Genomic DNA, 21,192 nt, shown 5'->3' on the forward strand with positions numbered 1-21,192 from the left:
ATCTGGGTGTATGCTTGGTGTGTGTGTGTGTGTGTGTGTGTGTGTGTGTGTGTGTGTGTGTGTGTGTGTGTGTGTGTGTGTGTGTGTGTGTGTGTGTGTGTGTGTGTGTGTGTGTGTGTGTGTGTGTGTGTGTGTGTGCGTGCGTGTGCGTGCGCGCCAATGTGATTTATGTGTGTGTATGTGTGTGTGTGTGTGTACTCTCCACACATGTCTGAGTGTGTCTCTAAAGTGCCTCACAGTTTTATTATGTCCTCAAAGTGAGAAGAGCAGAAATGTAGAGACAAGCAAAAAAAAAAAAAAAAAAAAAAAAACCCAACAAAAAAACCCCAGACAAATAAAAACATGAATGATGGAGTAAGTGACGAGGAAAAGGCAGGAAGTCCTTTTATGGGCGTCCTGCAGATGTGGAGTGTTTTAACGTTTTCGTTTCCTATGCCTACTTTGGTGTTGTGCTACTGTTGTTTGTCTGGCCGCCATGATGCCAGGTACGGGACAGCAAACCAGCTCGTGGAGGGGTCAGTTAAGGATTACAATCCGACCGCGCCCACTTGAGGTCAAAGGTCAACGCCTCCCTCTTGGGTTCACTGATGAATGAAGCGCTGTATTGAGTAAAACAGCGGTTGAGAATAACCCTGTTTGAAATCTCATTTCTCCTCCTCTTCCAAAGCTAAGGAACCTTGGAGCACAGCCCTGCCAGCCTGGGGGTGGGGATTTTAAGGTGACACACCACCCCCTGCCAAGGGGGGGGAAGGATCTGAGGGATGGTCCAACAGCCACAACGGGGGCGACTATAAGGGGGGCACAGGCAGAGAGACACTCTCTGGCCAAAAAAGGAAGCGAGCCAGCTCTTTCTTCTTTTTTTTTTTTTTTCCTGGTCGGTAACGACTCCAGCGAGAGACAAACTCACCATGTCCGTCACCTTGATCTGGCTCCGCCTCCTCCACCACCACTTTTCCTCGTTTGGCCACACCGACTTGCTGCCCCAAACAGGAAACGGGAGGAGCACTTTCAGCCCCCTTTTTTTCTGCCTCGTACCTCACCGTTCCTCACTCCTTCCTCTGTCCTTCCTCCCTCCTCTTTGGTTAGTTCGTCCCTCTATCCTTCCATCGCTGGGTTTTAGTTTTTTTTATTACCTTTTTCAGCCCTCGGGGAGGCGTGAGTTTTGTTTTGTTTTGTTTCGACAGAGAAGGCGGGGTGGAGGAGACGACGACGTGAGTGACCGATTGAAACGAAAAACAGACTCCAGGCATGGATCCACGTGGGATCTGCCATCAATCAACCTCACTTCCTTCTCCGAGACACTCCTCTTCCTCTCAGAGTGGAATCCTATTGGATTTGCTGCCACACACTCTTTCTACAGACCACACCCACTATGTATTTAACAGTTTAATATCGTGCAAAACTGGCTAGCCATGACTATTTTTGTTTTATATTCATGGTGTTATTGGTTTAATTTATCCTTGATTTGTTTGCACAATCGGGGTGCTGGTCTTCTAAATGTATTTTTGCTCGGTTTTATTTTAGGAGAATTTTAAGACGTTTTAAGTATCGCAGCAGGGCGTAATGTTTGCGTGTGAGCGTAAAACTATATTTGTGCGTACGGACGTGTGTGTGTGTGTGTGTGTGTGTCTGCAATTTAGTACCGGATGTGTGCGTGTCTGCGCGTGTGTGTGTGTGAGTGTGCGAGATAGTGTGTGTATCTAAAAAGAGGGGGTCTTTCTCTCTTATCAGTATGCACCTTTTACAGATTGTATCTATTTATTTATTTATTTTTCCCAGAAGAGAAAAAAAAAAAAAAAGTGTGAGCGAGCGTGTGCGTTCGAGTGGTTACTTACGTATTCTAAAAAGCTGATTTTAAGCCTAGACAGTAAATTAAGGTAGCATTACAAGTATGGTGTCGAGCGTGTGTGTGTGAGTGTGTGTGTGTGTGCTAATGGGCCTCCTTTACACAGGGTTACCATGGACAGGCATGCTTCCAAAGCTTTGTGTTTTCTTTAGCTCCGTTTTTTTTTTGTTTTTACTTTTTAGCCGAGCTGCGGAGTCAGGAGCCACTCAGTCTTTGAAAACTCGTCATTGCATAACTTTCCTTTCCCATTTTTAGACGTGGTTAGGCCTACGGTCTCCGGTGAGGCCAAGAGTGAAGGGTGCAGTTAACAGTGACGGGGAGTACTTCTTTGCCGGGCCAGAAGGCGCGAAGCCTGATGGCCAGCGCCGCTCTCCTTTTATCCCCCGCGGTGGATCGTGAACCGGTAGAAGCACTTAAAACTCATACTGCCACAGCGACGCCTCGTGACTGAACGGAGGTGACCGCCGGGCTGCAACACACTCATACCGCGTCATGTCATCCTCTGATCGACTCCAAATAAACTATTAGGGCTGGTGTACAGATGCTGCAGGACCTCTGAATCACGTCTCACTGTCTGAGGTTCACATCACAGAACATCTTGATTTATTAGCACTGTTAGAGATGAACTCATTTCCTGGCTGTGATATGATTTACTGGTTGGATTTGTTGCTGGTAAAATTATAATGCAAGCATGACGTTTACTGGTCGTTGATAAGATCTGATGTGTGTTTTGATTTTATTTGATATGACTTGCAAATCTGTTCGCTTGGAGGGAATTGCATCCTTGATGATCTCCTGTACGTTTCATTTTTCTTTTTCTTCTAACGGCTTATAGGTAGCAGCATGACTTTGATTGATTGATCTATTTTTAGTTGTTTTTAATTTCCGTGGTTTTAATTTGAGTTCACTTGAGATAAGGTACTGCCATAGTCAGGTATAGTGTTGAAGCCTCGGTACGTTACACGGGGCACAGGTCTCACTTTGTTTTACGTCTTTAAAAACATTCCTCACCCGTCATTATTCATGCCAACGTCCACATTTATTGATATATGATTATGTCCACAACTTACGTTTTTTTTCAGTTCAGCTCTCTTAGTATGTTCACACTTTGTCAGATCTTGTCGGACTAAAATAAGCTAATAACCGAGCTGGTTTAAAAGCAGGTCAAATAAACTTTGGATTGAAATCTGGATGCAGAGAAAGTGATCCGAACACGACAGGCTTCGGAATTTGCAGTCATTTTCACTCCTTTATATTTGCCACAATATTTAATGGATATAACATATTATTCTTGTTGAACATCATCAGTCCAACGTCTGGTCCCATTTTACAGGATTCCTGTGTGAACGCAAAGGAAAACCAAATCTAAAATGCGACCAACTTTTTCGTTCCGAAGCTCTGACTTCTGGACCAGAACTGCAAAAGTGAAAAGTTGCGCAATCACACTTTTTCTATGTCGTCAAAAGAGCAGAAAAACATCATGAAACAAGATTAGTCGTATTAATAAGATTGGGCAATAGTTGACAAACGTGTGAAACGCCATTAAAAGTTTTCCTTAAGTCATCCAGTCTCAGAAGTTTCCACATCAGTCCATGGCCATCAGTTTTCTTTTTCCATTTCCTATCAAAGACCAACTGCTGAGCTCTTATTCCTCCATGTGAAGCAGAGCAGGTTGATGGCAGAGAAGAGTTTGCATGAACACACTGCCAGACGCCGCATCCCGTGCCAGTAACAGACTGCTGTCGTTATTATGCAAATCTAAATGTGAACGTTGAAATATGTTTTAGTGGCAGTGCTATTGTTGTTTCGTAGTTTTGCTCATACCGAAGGCTCTGGAGGAGACCGCGTTAAGCAAAGTAATGCAACACAAGGACCCGGATGGTTACGTAACCATTTATTTAACTTTTCAAACAGAGACTGTTCCTAATTGAAACCATTTGGTGGCGTTCGCTCGACCGATTGCTTTGGGGCTGGTGGCTCACGTCATTTTCTGCTTCTTTTTTTTTTTTTTTGTGGAAAAAGATTTGGGCGGAGTTAGAGGTGTTAAAGTCCATCAAATGTTCGAATCTCAAAGTTGGCACAGTTTCCCTTTGTTGGATCATCTGAAGTTTTTATTTATGCTGGCTTACATAATAGACCTGGCATCAATGTAACCTGTAAACAGGTGTGAAAAGTTTAGTTCTTAATCTCTAAAGTGGAGCATTTCTGCACTTTATCCACCAATTAATCAGCAGCTATGAGCATTAAAGGACTGAAAAAAAAACACCCAATTCATTTTCAATCCTTTATATTTACACCTATAATGAATTATTATTTACTATAGATGAACTTCAGAGTACTACAGAGTAATCCTGCACATCGGAAGGCAGCACAATTTGACTTATGAAGCCCATTTCATTACATGTGACCTCTTCACATTAAATTATGTGTAGAATACACTTTGGTTTTCACATGTTGAGAGGTTGAGAGATTCAGAGACCTGTGGTGCCCTCGTGTGGACTGGAGCAGCCTTGCAGTTTGTTTGTTTTTTAATTTCATTTTAATTTTAAGTCAAACATTGGTTAGCATGAGCTATAAAGTGTTGTCTCACAGTCGAGCGGTATGAGTGGGTGTAAATTCTGCAACCCACAAGATATGCAAAAACAATGCAATAATTCTGACTGTATACAAGGATCCTGAAGTAAATATGCTTGTGAAAAGTACGCAAATCTATGGATCATGAAGATGTATTATTTTCTGTTTGTTTCTTTTTTTTTCTTTCTTTTTTTGTAAACTCAGTGATTTTCATGCCAGAAAAACCTAACATACTTGAAATCAGGTACATTTCAGTGCAGTATAATACAGATGTGTTTATTTATCTTCGTCGTGCCAGGATTGTCGATCAGAACATTGAGTCAGTGACTTGAAAATGTAAAAAAAAAAAAAAACGGGGGGGTGGGGGTGGGACTCATTTGTTTTTGACGATTCTGCAGAAAATCCTCCAGGCTTCATCTCCCCGGCTCAATACTTTCTGACTGCCTCCCGCCATCTTGTTTATCTCCGGTTCTTTACTATTCAAATGGGTCGAGCTGTGTCGGTGCATGAGGTTCACATGTTGACATTTGAGTGTTCCTCTTGTTTCAAGCTAAATATCATATCACATTACAGCAGAGTAGCTTTTTTCTATTTAGTGTACATACAACGGTTAAAGTATTTCTCTAGATTGACCTCTAGGCTATTGGATAGCAGTCGAACGGTACCAGGAAGATGATTTTGCATATCTTGTGTCTTTGGGGCTCTTAGTTTGACTTCCTGGTTCTGACGAGAACAGGAATGGGATTTTCGAAGTGTTTTAGTGAAATATGCATTTTCGTTGCCATAGTTACTCGTCACTTTGCCTTTGGCTCCTCCGTCTGCGGAGGTGATTGACCAGTGGGAATGAACGTGACGGTGAAAAGGACCAAAACACAGCTGGACTGAAACATCCCGACACAAGCAGGAGTAACACAGCACACAACTATTAGTTCTTTTTGTTTTTAATGAGGCAGGAACATTTTAATCTGTCTCAAATGACTTATTAGCCATTTTAAACAAACCATGTGTTTGTGTTCAATCTGTGGGGTGGCCCGTTAAAACAAACACAAACAATTGAATTGTTATTTTTAATTAATGCAGAATGAAAGGGATGAGAGTGACATTTTACTGACTGCAGGACTGATTTCAGTCTTTAATGATACGATCTTATACTGAAATGACACTTATTGAATGAACCACATGTGAATTTTTGACCTTTTGAGCTCAAACTTTGGGCACGTTTGCGTCTGAGCGATCCATTATATTCATAAAGGGGCAAAAGTGATAAATAAGGTGTCGCGTAAAAGTAAGAAATGATTTTTGAATCTGTGAATTCTGCAAATAGAAACCGAAGCGAGGAAATGGTGAAATCACATATTTGTTTTTGTCGTAAAACAACAAAATATGTCTGATTAGATTCACTGATTCTTCACAACTCGCCTCTAATAATTAAAAATGATCAACAAATGAAAAACTTGAGCATTGTAATAACATAAAATAAAGAGTATTAGACTATGAATTAGGCTATTTTGTACTGATAATTTAAGAATATAAAAGATATAAGTTGACGTAAGTTTTGGTGCCCGGTGGATCGAAAATAGACAATAGTGAGAGCAGTGCTAAGAAAACAAAGGGATTTGCAGTTTATTGCACTTATAGTTTATATTCTAATATCACTATTTGACCTGAAACGTCACTTCCAGGACTCTGGTTCTCGGTTTCGGCTCCTCTACTGTTACATCAACCGTCTTCATGTCCTCCATCAATACATCCCCCAGATCTCCTCCACCTCCAGCAAACTTTGTACAAAACTATTCTCCCTCGTGACAAACCATGCCACTTGATCTTCCACCTCTTCTGTCCATCCTGCTCACTTCCAAAGAAAATCCTCATGAATGTAAACGTTCACTCTCGCGGCCGACGTGGTAAAAATGCTCCCGGTATTACTTCTCCTGTGTGGTTGAAGTTGCTGTTAATTTGTGCCACCGGGGTGATTCCTACAATTAGCAGGTTAAGCACAGGTGTGACTACACAGTTATTTTGAGTTTCAGCGTGCTTGATGAACCAGCATGCATCTAAACCACAGTTATGAGTGCAACTTGCAGCTCCGTTATAATCACTGTATTACTGATTTCAAGGTATAAATGATCAAACGCAACCATGTTGAATTAAATTAGAGGCTTCCAATTAGTTGTTTTTTTTTTACATTAAATTAGCTGCTTCCGGCCCAGTCACACCTGCATTTTCCCCATCACCTCGTCACCCTTTTGTGTTTGTTCACTGCCACTTTATCAGGCTGCAGCTGTGTGTGTGTGTGTGTGTGTGTGTGTGTGTGTGTGTGTGTGTGTGTGTGTGTGTGTGTGTGTGTGTGTGTGTGTGTGTGTGTGTGTGTGTGTGTGTCCCCATCCCTGTATCTCCACCCCACAGCAAGTCAAACAAAAACCACACCCTCCGCCACAAAGAGCTCCAGCGACAGCAGAGATTTAGAGAACGAAGGCTTTTATTTATTTATTTCATCCCCCCCCCCCCCCCCCCCCCCCCCCCCCCCAATAGACGGATGACAATCTATTCAGCTGATGACAATAGAAAGACTCGGCTGTTTGGCAGCGAGTAAGAATGTTAGTCGAAGAAGGTTTTTATTCCACCATGTTTGGACTTCAGAGCCGCCTGAGTTCACACACGGTGAATTATATATCCAAGTAATGTTTCATGTGCATGGGCTTTCTCTCTCTAGGGACATAAAGTATTGGTCCTATGTGAATGATGGTATCTTTGTCTCACCACTAGCCAATGATTGTATACTTTTATATACCATATATAGTAAGTTATATATGAATATATAATATTTAATCAGCAGAATGTTAGAGAAATTAACGGGCAGGATTAAGGAACAGGACTCTGACTATATCGGCCTACTGACTGGAGGTCAGTATGAATTTATTGAACAGATTCGCCACTTTATTGACTATTTTTTTTAACCAGAATCAACAGACAGGGAATAATGCAATTACTGAAGCAGAAAGATATATATATATATATGATATGTTGAGTTATAGAGTGTTTTCCAGGACTTTGCAGGCATGATTTAAACGTCTCTGCACCGTTTGGTGACAAACGAGTGATTAAAATCACAAATGTGCAAAGAAATATGGCCACAAAATCAGGACCAGGTGGAAAAATCGACTATTTAGAAGTGACTTTGGAGCTAAAATGAGAAGAGCTACTTCACCGTTTCCGTGTATCTCAAGTCCAGCGGAGACTAGTGCAAATCGAGGCATCACCAGTGCTGCAGCTTTAAACGAAATACGTCGCTTCGGATGATTTCTACACTTTGATCCCCGCGTGTCAGCAGTCTTTTGTCGTTTTTTTGTTTTTTTTAGGGTTTGTGTCTGAAACTTTTCAAGCAGCCCGCCAGAGTCTGCTTCTCCTCCTACTGTAGCACTGAGAGACGCTTCTCTCTCCAACAAGTAGTCCGACATCAGCAGAACACACACAGTATGCTAAAGACAGAACCAAAAACTCCACCGATCAAGGACTAAAGCTCTCTGCTTCGAGCCATGGGAATCGTGTAGCTTATATTTCTTTTCTCTTCTGAGCAAGATCTTTGGAAGACTTGAACCACATCTTTTGCAGAAAAGTTTCATCCATCGGCGTTGTTTAGAAAGAACAAAAGGGCGTAAAGGGAATGACAATTTCAGCCGCTTTTACTCTGAAAGCTCCAGATTGACATGCAGCATGACCCTCCGAGGATTCCTTGTTTATGCAGCAACAGCATTTTTCTTTTTAATTTAGCTCAAAAATAAGTTGTTTTTTTTAAAGACAAGTACAACCTCCATAATTTCCATGATGTATTTAAAGCGAGGAGCCGCAAAGGCAGATCTGATTATTAAAGAGAAGTGAGTGAGATTTAAGCTGCTCGGTGTTAAAAGAAAATAGTCTTTTACACTCACATGCCTCATTTGAAAAGTGTTTCTATCCCAAACTAAACACAGATGTGTGTCGCCACTCTGGAGAGGGCAAAGGCCTCCGGGAGTGCGTTATATTTTCTTGTAAAAGTGATCCTGACACACACACACACACACACACACACACACACACACACACACACACACACACACACACACACACACACACACACACACACACACACAAATATTTTAAGATGACTATTTTGAATATAGATTTTAATTTATTTTCTAGCTCAAATGATCCTGTTGTTGTAGAGTTCTAATTAAATCCTAATGAACACGTCGCCTCGCTTTTACTGGAGAAACGAGGATTGTTCTTTCAAGATCGAAAACTGATGAAAGCGGACAGAAAGGTGGGAATATATGAATAAATACACAGTTTATATTGCGAGTATCTTCTATTTTAGATATTAAATAATATAACTATTTATGGATTATAGCATATGGAGGGATGCTTTGGAGAAAGATGGAAGAGTTTTGAGAGTTTTCGTTCCCTTTATTGGTTTTTACCATCAACTAGAGGTTTTCATTAGGTTTTCCAAATAATCCCTGATAAGCATCCTTTGTGTAAAGATTAATGCTTTTCTGGCTTTTACAACGATTGTGACTTTAAGGAGGACTTCCAAAGTGCACCTTTGAGGGGAAAAGTGATGCATTTCATTCAGATTCTTGTAGAAAACGAGGAGTTTGAGGGATTTACGTTGCCCACCGACTTTAGACGGATAAGATTTCCCATTTGATCAAATTAACTATATAACGTGCGATTAATCTGACCGGAGGTGTTTGAAAGCGAGACACGGAAAAAAGCAAATTATTTTTTCATAATTTTGAATGCAAATTCACCCCAGTGGCTTGAAAACTAGTTTAGCTCCATGCAAAGACACGATCACGCGTCTGATTTTATTTGCGAGTCCCCACCGTGATGCATGCAAAACCGTCACCGATCAGTCTTGTTAAGAGTTTGATTGGTTCGAGACATCGGTGATGAGAATTGTTGGGAGGGGGGGGGGAGAGTGACCCCTGATAGATAAGATTTGCTTGCCCTGTAGGTTTATAGAGAACATAGAATACTTATATTTAACTCAATCATTGTGTAGCAGCACCTTCATGTGAATATTTGGGACGACTGTTTTGCTCCGGAAGCGTTTTCTGGAGGGCGAGTGCGAAGAGTCTCTGCTTCTCCTACCCTCATTTCACACATTAGAGCTGTTCATCGCTGGATACGATCGTCTCCTGAATGTCAGATAAAGTGATGCTCCTGCTTTATGTCTGAACCCCCCCCCCCCCTCCGAGAGTTAGTATTTGCCGTTACCTGGTAAAAAATTCCAGGTCGTCTTCAGTCACAACCCACGCACAGCGTTTAAAGGGCCTCGGACAGGACTGAGCTGTTTGTTTTTCTTTGGGAGAGGGGTGTTTACTCAGAGACCAATTTGTTGTGATATTAGTAGTGATGCTACGGTGACATGTAGTATTTTAATAACGGCACTATTTATGGTTAAAAAACAAAACAAATCAAGGAACTAGAGTGTGATCTTGTGCTTGCGGTAGCTTCGGAGGCAGGCGGCCACTTCTTAACTGAGTTCTTCAACATAAGCCCCTCCCCCCTTCACCACCTGTAGGAGGGATCGCATTGGTCCTGAGGTTGCTAGGTAACACTGGCCCAACATCATTTGTCTCCTTTTCGAGAAGACCGCGAGTTCTCACAGTCGACGCATCCTTTTCTTCTTCTCCTGCTTCTTTTTTCTAAAGGAGAGTTCTTGACGTTTGTTTTTTTTGTTTTCTTCTTCTTCTCCTTTTGATTTGTTTTGTTTCATTCATTTCATTTTAGATTTTAGAAAGGGAAAGAATACAAATGAAATAAATCAGAATATTAATTCAATCACTTTTTCTACTCCTATTTTCAATAAAAAGTGAAATGAAAAACCAAACAAAAAGTTGATTTGTATATAAGTAATGTACAGTTTGTATCTGTAACTTGTCAGTCTGTCATTGGTGACAGAGTCTGTCTTGCTTATAACGCACGCTACCAGTAAATAAAAAAGGAAAAAGTATATTTAGACTGTATGGTCCCTTGAAAGCAAGTTTTAAATTAATATCTGATGTATATTCCTGTAACATTGCATTTTTATCTGAGGAATGATGTTATTAAAAAATTGCAAATAAATTGCATTTCCTAAATTTCTGTTTCCCCACAAGTCTTTGTTCTTCACACACAGAAGCTGCGATTAAAAACTAGTAAAAGTAACTGATTTTATATCCTGAAGGCCATTTGGTGACTTTAAAATGTATGAAGTGGTACAGAAGATGGTTTCCTCACTCGGGTTCTGTGTAAAGATGATAAACGCCGCTCGTGTGCAGATGAGATATTTAAAAAAAAAATTGATACTCAGGACATCAAATTTGTGTTTTAAAACTCTTTTACATGTTTTTAAACTTCCATATCCACTCCATATGTAATTGACTCGATACCAACTTCACATCTCCAAGGGTTTTATTAATTTATTAATACAACTGTAGTAACTGCAGGTTTTTAAGGATCAGTACGCAGTATCGAGGGTGATCTGCAGGCAGAACTGGAATCTTTGCATTTGTGTGTGATCACAATAATTAACTCAACACTGCCTCTTTTTAGGGCGTTTTGCGGCCACCATAGGTTCTCACCATATGCAGTTGAATCCGAAATAATAATAACAAAAAAAAAAGAGTTTGGTTTTATGTTCATAAGGTGAAATAAGCCTTTCCAGATTCCATCATTTGGACACTTCCATGGCCACCTTAGGTTCTCTCCTCCCACCACATACTGGTCCTCTTAAAACAAACGCAGAGATATATAACAGCTAAAAACACATTAAACAATGTCACGTTCAAGCCTTGTAGTTCTTTTCAAATCATCTTGCTCCTCCCTGGGTGTGTAACTTAAACCTACCATTTGAAAACTAATACCAAGTCTATACTTCCAGAATTGAATTCTGAATACCTGATGCATTTTGCCTGTTCGGCTGGTGAAGTAGCTCCAATCGCTGTGAGAAGGAAAGAGATTTTATTCCTGCCTGTCCCCGACTGAGATTGATATTCCTAAACCATAATGTTTCAGCTTGGTCCCAAGTCGTCACACCAAGAGTTCTCCTTACACAACAAAAACGGTCGAGGTAACACCTCCGACGCCATCATGCAGTGTCCGGTTTGTGGGTCACCATGTGTCTTTTGAGGTTCCCTTGCTGGGAGAATTCCCGGTCGCAGTGCGGACACTTGAAGGGCTTCACCCCGTTGTGGCTCAGCGTGTGCCTCTTCAGACAGTTCAGCGTGAGGAAGCGCTTCGGGCACTCCGTGCAGAGGTACGGCCGCTCGCCCGTGTGCGAGCGCGTGTGCACGTTGAGGTGGCTCTTGCTGGAGAAGCCCTTCCCGCAGTGGATGCAAGTGTACGGCATCTCGCCGGTGTGAGTCCGCGTGTGCAGCACCAGCTCGCCCGAGGACAGGAAGGACTTCCCGCAGGTGGTGCACAGGTAGTTCCTCTCGCCTCTGTGCATCTGCATGTGTCGGGTGATGCCCGCCTTGCTGAAGTTCTTCCCGCAGATGTTGCACAGGTTGCTGGGGCCCTCGTGCAGCCGCTCGTGCTGCTTGAGGGAGTAGCTGCACAGGAAGCCCTTGTTGCACTGGCGGCAGATGAATATCCGGCCTTTCTTGTGGAGCCTCTGGTGCTGGTAGTACCCCGACTGGCTCGTGAAGCCCTTCTCGCACTGGCTGCAGCGGTACCGGAAGGTGTGGAGCTTCATGTGCGTCTTCAGCTGATTCGGATGTTCAAAGATTTTTTCGCACATGGTGCACTTGGTTTCCTCCTCCGTGAAGTTTTTGCTCACCGGCCGTGTGCTCAGGAAGCGTTTGTCCTCCGCGCTGGGCTCTTTCCGCCGCCGCCGCCTCTTGTTTTCCAGGTTGTCCTTCAGCTTGGCGTCCCACTTTTTTTCGGCGGCATCCTTCAGTTTGCGTTTTCTCTGCTTCTCCATGTCGCTCTCCGCTTTCTTTTCCGCGTCCATGTCCTGCCTGCCCTCCTGAGTCTTTCTCCTGGCCTGCTTGACAGATTTCTTCTTGTGGATGGGAGCAGCGATGCGGTGCTCCGCCTGGATGTGCTCCTGGACTTTCCTCTTGGTGCGGTGCGTGAATGAACACTGAGGGCAGAGGAACAATCGAGACAGTGGACCTGAAAGCAACACAGCGAATCAGCAAGATCTAAACTCAAGCTTTACAAATGTTTTACCTCTGATGCTGTGACCGACCTGATTTCTTTTGTGGCAGCCAGTCTTCTTCGGTGGCCTCCAAGCTTTGCCTGGAGTCTTCCTCTGAATCCTCCAGTACCAGTGACTCCTCCTCATTGCCGTAATCATCGTCGTCGTCGCTGTAGTGCTCGGCAAATCTCTCCACTGCTGTCTGAGTTGGCAGAGCCAGTGTGGACAGAATGATGTCCTCCTTACTGCTGGACCACGCTGCAAGAGACAGAAGAGAAGATCTTGAATATTTCAGATTTAGAGACACTTATTGGCACATCTGGAAAACCATTTCTCTCTCTGAAAGTCGTCACCTGAGCTGAGCGTCCCCAACTGTCTGTGGTGAATCAGCAGAGACTTCATGGCGAACGGTTCAGACAGGTGGTGTTTGAACTCCTCCGATTCCGACGATTCATTGAGCCAAGCTGTGGTCTGAGACAGACGCCCACCACAGAGCAGGTCAGCGAGTGAGAATGCCCCCCCCCCAAAAAAAAATAAAAAGCAAACCAACTTCCAATTTAAAAGCAAAACAAAATGATACAGTTTGACTGAACGTTTCTGCAGAATATCAGTATATTAGTTCATTGCTGTCTAATACATCAGAGCACAGACGTGACACCTGTTGCAGGTTGGGAATCGGCAGCAGCTGCTCCAGTCTGGAGATGAACAAGGACACGAGCTGCTCGATCCTTTTGTTATAGGCCGTGCCGTAGTTTGCCGGGAAAATCTCCTGGAGACAGAACAACAGTATCAGGTGTTAAATATCATTTTAAAATCACTCTGACTAAACCATTCATTCAATCTTACAAATGTTGACCTGAAGTTTCATTCATTTACAGTTTGATAGGCAGACTCACTTGGAAGAAGAACTCTTTTTCAAAGGGAACGTTCAGGATGTTCTGAACCAGGCTGGCAAAGTTGCTGTAAGAAGTCTTTAAAATATCAGCGCCGACCTGTCAAAAAAGGAGAACGCGTTATGTTAAAAATGGTTGCCTTAAGCTTTATATAAAATCATAGTCAAATCCTGTAATATTATAAATGTCTGAGCGGACCCACCATCTGCTCACTGGAGCTCAGTTCAGCACTGAACGTGTGGATTTTATCGAGGTGGCACTGAATGATCGGCAGGTTAGCGACGGCGTCACCGCGACAGAGCTCCAGGACCAACTGTGACCGGGAAAAAGGAGGCAAGTTAAAACATTTAAAAAAAAAAAAAGAGACTTCAACATGTGAGTAATGACAGCAAACACTCCGTACAGCTTAAACTCAGGGCAAAGTTCAAACACTTAGGTCAGATTCTCTGATATCAAAGTATGATCCTCTTGCAATTTTATTGATTTTCTTCTCATAAACATGAAATGATAAAAATTCCAAAACCACAAACCAATTTTCAAACAAAAAGCACTTACACAAACAAAGTGTTGTCTGGAAACATTTTAAACTGCAATACGAGTATTATCTAACTTCTTGCAATTTCTATGTGATAATATAATATGAAAGTGAACCAAATAAGATTCAACAACCAAAGTGTAAAATTTATTTAAAAGTGAGAAACTGCCTTCAAAGAGAGTCTTTTTTTGTATTTATACTGCTGAATGTATTGAACTGGGGCCACAAGCTGGTGTAGTTGTGAGTGATCTCGCCTCACATGAATGTCGTGGGTTCAAATACTGTCTTTCTGGATGGATGGATGGATGGATGGATGGATGGATGGATGGATGGATGGATGGCTTCACCTGTACATTTGAACACAGGCATCTATAGTCTCACCCAAGTGAAGTGTGTGTGTATTCTCCAGACATTTCTTGAAAAACAGAGGGAGACCATCATGATTTGATAAACAGAGGGGGGGTCCTCACCCTGGCTCTCAGGCCCAGCACCAGCTGAGCCTTCTGGCTGGGACTCAGCAGCTCCGGGACCATCTCAGTAGCCAGGCTAATGAAGTCCAGCAGCTTGTCGTACTGCATCACGCTGCGCTGCTGCACCACCCGCCACATGAAGGCGGACATCAGCCGCACCGGAGGCACCAGGAGGTGCAGGGAGGCCGGAGGCAGAGAGGAGCCTGCGAACCAGACATTGACTCCATCACACAACCCGAGAGGAGTAGTCCTCCTCCTCCATAACTCCTGCTACTAGCGTTAGCTTCGTGTTTTAGACTGTTTATGGAGCTTTAAAGCGGGTAGAAACGATGCCTGCCATAATTATTAAACCACCAGAAGAATAACGCCACAAACCTTTGCTCTTCCAAGCCATTTTTGTTTTAAAATGTCCAGAAATTGAAGAAAGTTCCACTTGTGTGTTTCCTCCTGGACCCGGGAATCAAAGCACTTCCGGTTGACCCGGATGTTGTTAAAAGCAAAACTGTCAGTTTTCATCCTCCTGGTTCATTAATCTCTCTTTTACTGATGCCCCACGTTGAAAATATTTTGACCCAACTACAATCAGATCATGACAAATCGTCGAGAATTGTCGAATTAATTAATTATATAGAGAGCAAACTCATTATTTCATATCCCAAACTCCAAAATTGTGATAAAAATGGTGATAAAACACCCTGTGGTTATCTTTCAAGTATCCTTTGCAACATTTTTCTAATAGATAGATAGATAGATACCCCACACATTTGTGAGCAAAGATTCTCTTTCCATCACCATTAGATTTATATTGAAAGATTTTCATAATCAATTATTGCCATTTATTGACATAATTTGTTAATTCACTAAAACAAATTGTTGACTAACGTTGTATTTTCTGTGTCACACAATTATTATAATCTAATATTACAAACACTGTTTTAGCCTAATAAAGAAACATGAGTCTGATATGACTGTACTGTTTGGATTAGAAAATGAAAATAAAACTATGGAATACTCAATAAATTTTACATTCTAAATCTCTCAGATTGGTTCAAAATATTTATGCAGTCAAACTATGTTCGATATTTGAACATTTTAACTTCACGTGATAATGTCCAAGTTTATGTTATTTAATTTTATTATTTTTTACTTTAATTTCTTTATCTGTATACATGGAGTATTCTGTTGTGATGTATGACAGTCCTATTGGGATTGAAATATTAAAGTTGTGGTATTTTTCCATTCATTTATTTATTTGAAGTATTTTGGCTTGTTCTGAACAGAAGTCTTTTTCCATGCTCAATCTGAGTCAGCTGGGTTGAATTGAATGTTGATCTACTGTATGTAGAAAGTGTCCTATGTTTGTTGTGTATTTTGTACATTTTCAAATTAAAAAGAAAAAGAAAAAGAAATAAATAAACTGGCAGGACATTAAATACACCAAATCATGTGGTTAAAACTTGGATTGCCCGAGTAAAAGTATATGGAATGTTTAGTAACGAGGAAAAAGACCAGAACCTATTGTTTGCGTTGTACCATTATACAATTTTTAAAAACACCAAAACACACAAATGTGCATGTTTTGAAGTGGCCCTCAATGCCAGCTTGACTTTGAGACCCCTGATCGAGGAAAAATACACAGTCCTTTCAGCGCATCGTGCAATAAAATGCACCAACAGGGGTCCAGAGTGGCTGATGGTCCTGCGCTCCAGGTCGGATCATATGACCACCGGTTCCACCCAGTTTGCTCTCCGCACGCAGGTGGCAGCAGCCCCGGCGGATCTCCCTCCACATTTCCACGGCATGTCTCAGCCCTCAAACACCGTCACCGTCCTCAGTCCGTCATCATGCTGACGAGTTTCACATCCGACAGGAGGAAAGACGTTTTGGAGTCTCGCTGCTCGTTCGTGCGCAAACTTGGATAAGGCGCCGTCGCACTTGTCGCCATGGGAAGAAGACGCAGTGGCGCACCTGGATCTGACTACTCGTTTGTCAGTCCAGTTGTGAAATACCTGCTCTTTTTGTTTAACTTCATGTTCTGGGTGAGTGATCGTGCACATCTAAAGCTAATCAACCATTTATAAGAATTCTTTATTTTAATTCTCCTGTGCGCAAATGGGTTGTTTTTCCTATTTTACACCAAATGGTCAATTTCCCTTCACTTCGCTCGAGCATGCGAGTTACACTATTACTATGTCTGTTTATTTGCTCTGCAGGCCCTGCTTTGTTTGGTTTAGTTTCTCTTTAACTTTACAGAAACCGTTTCCTGTAAAAGAAAGAGGAAGTTCAGAGGCATACAGCCTGTAAATCTCAGTTACTAAAAAGTGCTCACACTAAAGTTGTATTTCACTTAACAATCCAGGAATCTTATTGCTTTGAAATGTTGTGAAATGCATAAATGTGTACAAATAAAATGGAAAAGAAAGTTTTCAAATTTCTAAACTTGCCAAGGAACACAAACTTTCTTTGACTTGTGATGATAAACATGCACAAAAGATTTCTCCCTTATTTCTACCATTTCTTTCTTTTTTCTTTTTCTGTGTGTGTACACCAACAGGCACACTGTGGTGATATTTGATTCCCCCCCCCCCCAAAAAAAAGGTTAATAATTGGCCAGCTTCAGCTTTTAAGTAACAAATTCACTTTGAAGTAACAGAAAAAAAGCTCAGCAGCAGTTGGTAAATCAAAGTTCATATCAGTGGGTTACGTGGTCAGGTGACCGCGGGTTGAAACATAAGTGGATTTCTTACAATTCTTACAGCATATTTCTCAAGCTGATCTGTTGTCGCAGATTAACTGTACTGAGAGCTGAAAGCCACACGAGGATACTTCCTGTGTCTTATTTTTTTGTGGCGGCTGAAAGCAAATACCACAGAGTTTCAGGTGTGCTTCTTTGCACAGTGGTGTTTTCATTCAGCATGTACGTGTGCATTTTCCGCCTTTCAGACAAACCTGATATGTGGGCCGAGCTGAAGCCTGACATGTCGCCATGTCTGGACAGGACATGGCTGCGTAAAAACTTGAAGCTGCTCATTGAGGAATGTGTTGTTGTCTTTTTCTGTTGCCTCTGGGTATGATGTGCTCTGTGCAAAGATCACTACAAGTCTGTGATTTGCTTCTTGTAAATACCTACAATGACGGAATCGGCGACACGTCGCCCCCGCAAGAATGTCACGTTTTTATTCGTTGACTTGCAGACTCGTGCTCACGCACAGTTTGCTTCAGGTGTCACGTCTGATTTTAGTCTTTTTTGCTCCTGAAGAGAGGGAGACAAATCAAGCCGTGCCCTCCCATCCCATAAAGGTGCAGTGTCTGTGTTGTAACTGGATCCACTTCACTGTGGGTGGGGAAAGGATCTCAGGCCTCTCTATTATCCTATTGAGACCAGGAGAGGAGTGCTGAGTGAAAGGGTCTTTTTTTTGTGCTTTCCTTTAGAGAAGGGTACAGATTGCTGTCAAATCTGCTCATCTACCTTGAAGCTGAATGGTGCAACTCTGCACTTTTGATGCACGACACACTCACACATTGCATTTTTTTGGGGGTGTGGGGTTCTGGCATAGCACCCTTATCTATGACTCATGTATACATCCTGCACATCTTTCTCATCAACCTGACTAAGTGTTTGGTAAATGGTGCCACTCCCCGGGACAAGTACGAACATAGTGGGGAAGGTGCTTCTCCCACTCTGGTGTGCATGACTCGCGCATCATGTCCAGTTTTTTAAAAATATTCAGCAGTATATTCTCTGCAGGTAATCTCACTGGTGATGGTGGCCATTGGTGTGTATGCCCGAATGATGAAACATGCAGGTAAATAATCCTTCATTCATAAATCCAGTCTCTCTTATGAACTGTTTTTGTTTGATACAAGTAAAAAATTATAATTTGAATGAACTAGTCATGTCACCTCAAAGATAATCTTGAGATGAGTCGCTGTTTGTGAGTTAGGGTTAGACTTGCCTAGCCGATTTAGTCTTGCAATACCAATTTGCACCACAAGACGGTACTTTGGGACGCAGACGGAAGAATAATGAACACAGCGGTTGAAGGTTACTACACTGAGGTTTAGCCTACGTTAGAAACAGAAAAAACTAAAAAAAACAATTCCATTATTCTTTAATTATTCTCTGTTTCCATCGGCCTTTGAATCTCATCTCACCTCCTCTCTGCTTCAGAAGCAGCACTGGCGTGTCTGTCAGTGGATCCCGCCATCATGCTGCTGGTTGTCGGGGTCCTCATGTTCATCATCACCTTCTGTGGCTGTGTGGGCTCCCTCCGGGAAAACATCTGTCTCCTGCAGACCGTAAGTGAGCGCTGCTCTCACACGGCATCACACATTGGATTTAAATAATCAGTAGAAAATAAAAGTGTTTTTTGGGTTTTTTTTTAAAAAAAGCAAGCGCTTTGAAAATTGTCACGAGAGTGCTTGAGGCTACTCTTTTGTCGGAACAGACTAATTGAAGACAATATTTCTTCCTTCAGTTCTGCGTCTGCCTCACAGTCATTTTCTTGCTGCAGCTGGTTGCTGGCATCCTCGGCTTTGTCTTTTCCGATAAGGTAACCTGACATTTTGGTCAATATTCAGAATGAATGTGTTCATCAGTCTAATTTAAAAGGCAGTAGTACCAATGAGTATGAATTATTATTTTTTTTAATTCTGTTTGTTATATGTTGTCATCTATGAAAGCGATAAGCAGCATAATATCAAATTTACCATGATGTTCATAAGATTAGTTTCTCCATTGTTTGGGTAAATTTAGCTGTGTTCTTATACTATTGACACGCCATGAACATCCCTCCCTGCGGTGCTTCTTCTGTAACTGGATCCATACCGAATTCGCTTTGATTTTAAAATGAAACTCGAGATGTTTCTCCTTTTTTATGGATTGTGTCTTAACTACTCCTTCAAGGCGCGTGATAAAGTGACTGAGATCATCAATGATGCCATCATTCACTACCGGGACGACCTCGATCTGCAAAACCTGATTGACTTTGGCCAGAGAGAGGTGAGGATGACCTGTCTGTGTCATATATCTACTGCCGTTACTCTTCCGGTTTCAACACTTTTGCAGCTCCCCGATGTCTTTCTAATATTTGCTTTTCGTCTAGTTCGGCTGCTGTGGCGGCGTGACGTACACGGACTGGTCCCAGAATATGTACTTCAACTGCGTCGATGACAATCCCAGCAACGAGCGCTGCTCCGTCCCCTTTTCCTGTTGCATCATATCCAAAGAAAAGGTCGACTTATGTCCAGATTCCGCCGATTACATCTTATTTTATGCTTCTGTTGTTTATTTACATTCACGTGCGCAATTACTACAGGAGGTGATCAACACCATGTGTGGCCAAGGGATGCAGGTAATGGGGTTCAATGAAGCTGGAACCTTCATACACACCAACGGCTGCATCGACAAACTGGTCAACTGGATCCACAGCAACCTGTTCTTACTGGGAGGGATCGCTCTGGGTCTGGCCATACCACAGGTGGGACACAAAAACGTACTTCAGTTGATGAATTCAAACGACTGTCACCCACACGGAGGCCTTCTGTTCTCCTCTCCTGTGCAGCTGGTGGGTATCCTTCTGTCCCAGATCCTCATAAACCAGATCAAGGACCAGATCGAGCTGCAGAACTACAACGAGAGGCACCACTCCGACCCGTGGAGCTGATGGAGGCGAGGAGAGGAGAAACGACCACAGGGTGGAGATAAATCAATGACACGGCGCTCGGCACATCACTGGATCCGTGACCCTTTGGTGACTTAAAGCAGAACGTAAATGTTTGAACTGGACGTGAACAGAGAAGATGTATTTTTATATCCTGGAACTGGAGAAAAACATAAATTCTACACAGAAAACAGAGCGAGGACTCTGCTGCCACCTACAGGATATACACTATTGGTGCATTTACCTTTTCATTTTTCAACACATTCATTTTGAAGGATCTTTTTTAGGCTCAAGCTCATTTTGTCTTTTAATGAATAAATGCAGAGATTATTAAATTAGATATTTGTTTATCGAAGACACCGAAAGGGGAAAATGGTGCTTTTTTTTCCCCTTTCTGTACAAAAAGCATGCACAGAAAAGGGATCGCAATACTGAACACAAGTTTATATGCCGGCACTTTGAAATCACATTTTTTCTTACATCTTTACAATTTTTATTTTTTTTTGTACATCTTACCCTCAGAAATTCCTTCGTCTGTTACATAGTTCAATAAACTTTTAAAAAAAAATTATATTTTTTTAAATGAAGTGTGATTAATTTGAGTTAAAGTTACAAATAAATGTTTACACTGCTGGCCGTGTTGGACCACTTGGGTGTTCGGCCAAGACCTCACACTGTCCGTGATGTCATGAGCTACGGGACTCTGCGCGGTGTACGTCGCAATGCGCTGCCATTACCAATAAATGTTTGCCAGACCACAGCCGGCTGTGCACACAGTTCACGTTTTCTACATGCGGCGGTGGCTGACAGAATTTAAATGCCTCCGTGCGTCGTTTGAGCGCATCCTGCTCGCACTTTGAATGTCTTGTTTTTCCCGTCTGCGACAGCTCTTTTCAAATTGAATTTCGTGAATTGACACTGGGCAGACGGAGGCCAACCTTCTCTGTGGCGAATAGAAGAGGCGATTAATGCAACGTGGAAAATGTAAATTAGACGGGATGCAATTTGAAAACCTGCAAAGGCAAGTTTTATGTGGTTAGAAGT

General features: G+C 42.2%; 2 protein-coding genes across 2 annotated transcripts; one reads left to right on the forward strand and one right to left on the reverse strand.

The window, feature by feature from the left end:
* Positions 1–10,776: 10,776 nt before the first annotated feature.
* Positions 10,777–14,977, reverse strand: LOC308127249 (uncharacterized protein). Its single transcript, XM_080492162.1, has 8 exons — positions 14,861–14,977; positions 14,486–14,688; positions 13,683–13,793; positions 13,484–13,579; positions 13,246–13,356; positions 12,941–13,058; positions 12,639–12,845; positions 10,777–12,562 (listed from the first exon to the last, which is right to left on the reverse strand). The coding sequence occupies exons 1-8, from the start codon at positions 14,877–14,879 to the stop codon at positions 11,535–11,537; spliced, it is 1,893 nt and encodes a 630-aa protein (XP_080348288.1). The 5' UTR covers positions 14,880–14,977; the 3' UTR covers positions 10,777–11,534.
* A 1,236-nt stretch (positions 14,978–16,213) lies between these two features.
* Positions 16,214–20,907, forward strand: tspan33a (tetraspanin 33a). Its single transcript, XM_080491823.1, has 8 exons — positions 16,214–16,524; positions 18,234–18,291; positions 18,657–18,784; positions 18,964–19,038; positions 19,392–19,487; positions 19,591–19,719; positions 19,804–19,965; positions 20,050–20,907. Exons 1-8 carry the CDS (start codon positions 16,429–16,431, stop codon positions 20,149–20,151), a joined length of 846 nt encoding a protein of 281 aa, XP_080347949.1. The 5' UTR covers positions 16,214–16,428; the 3' UTR covers positions 20,152–20,907.
* Positions 20,908–21,192: the final 285 nt, after the last annotated feature.

The sequence above is a fragment of the Lipophrys pholis genome (assembly GCF_963383615.2).
Source record: "Lipophrys pholis genome assembly, chromosome: 22".
In the NCBI taxonomy this organism is placed as follows: Eukaryota; Metazoa; Chordata; class Actinopteri; order Blenniiformes; family Blenniidae; genus Lipophrys; species Lipophrys pholis.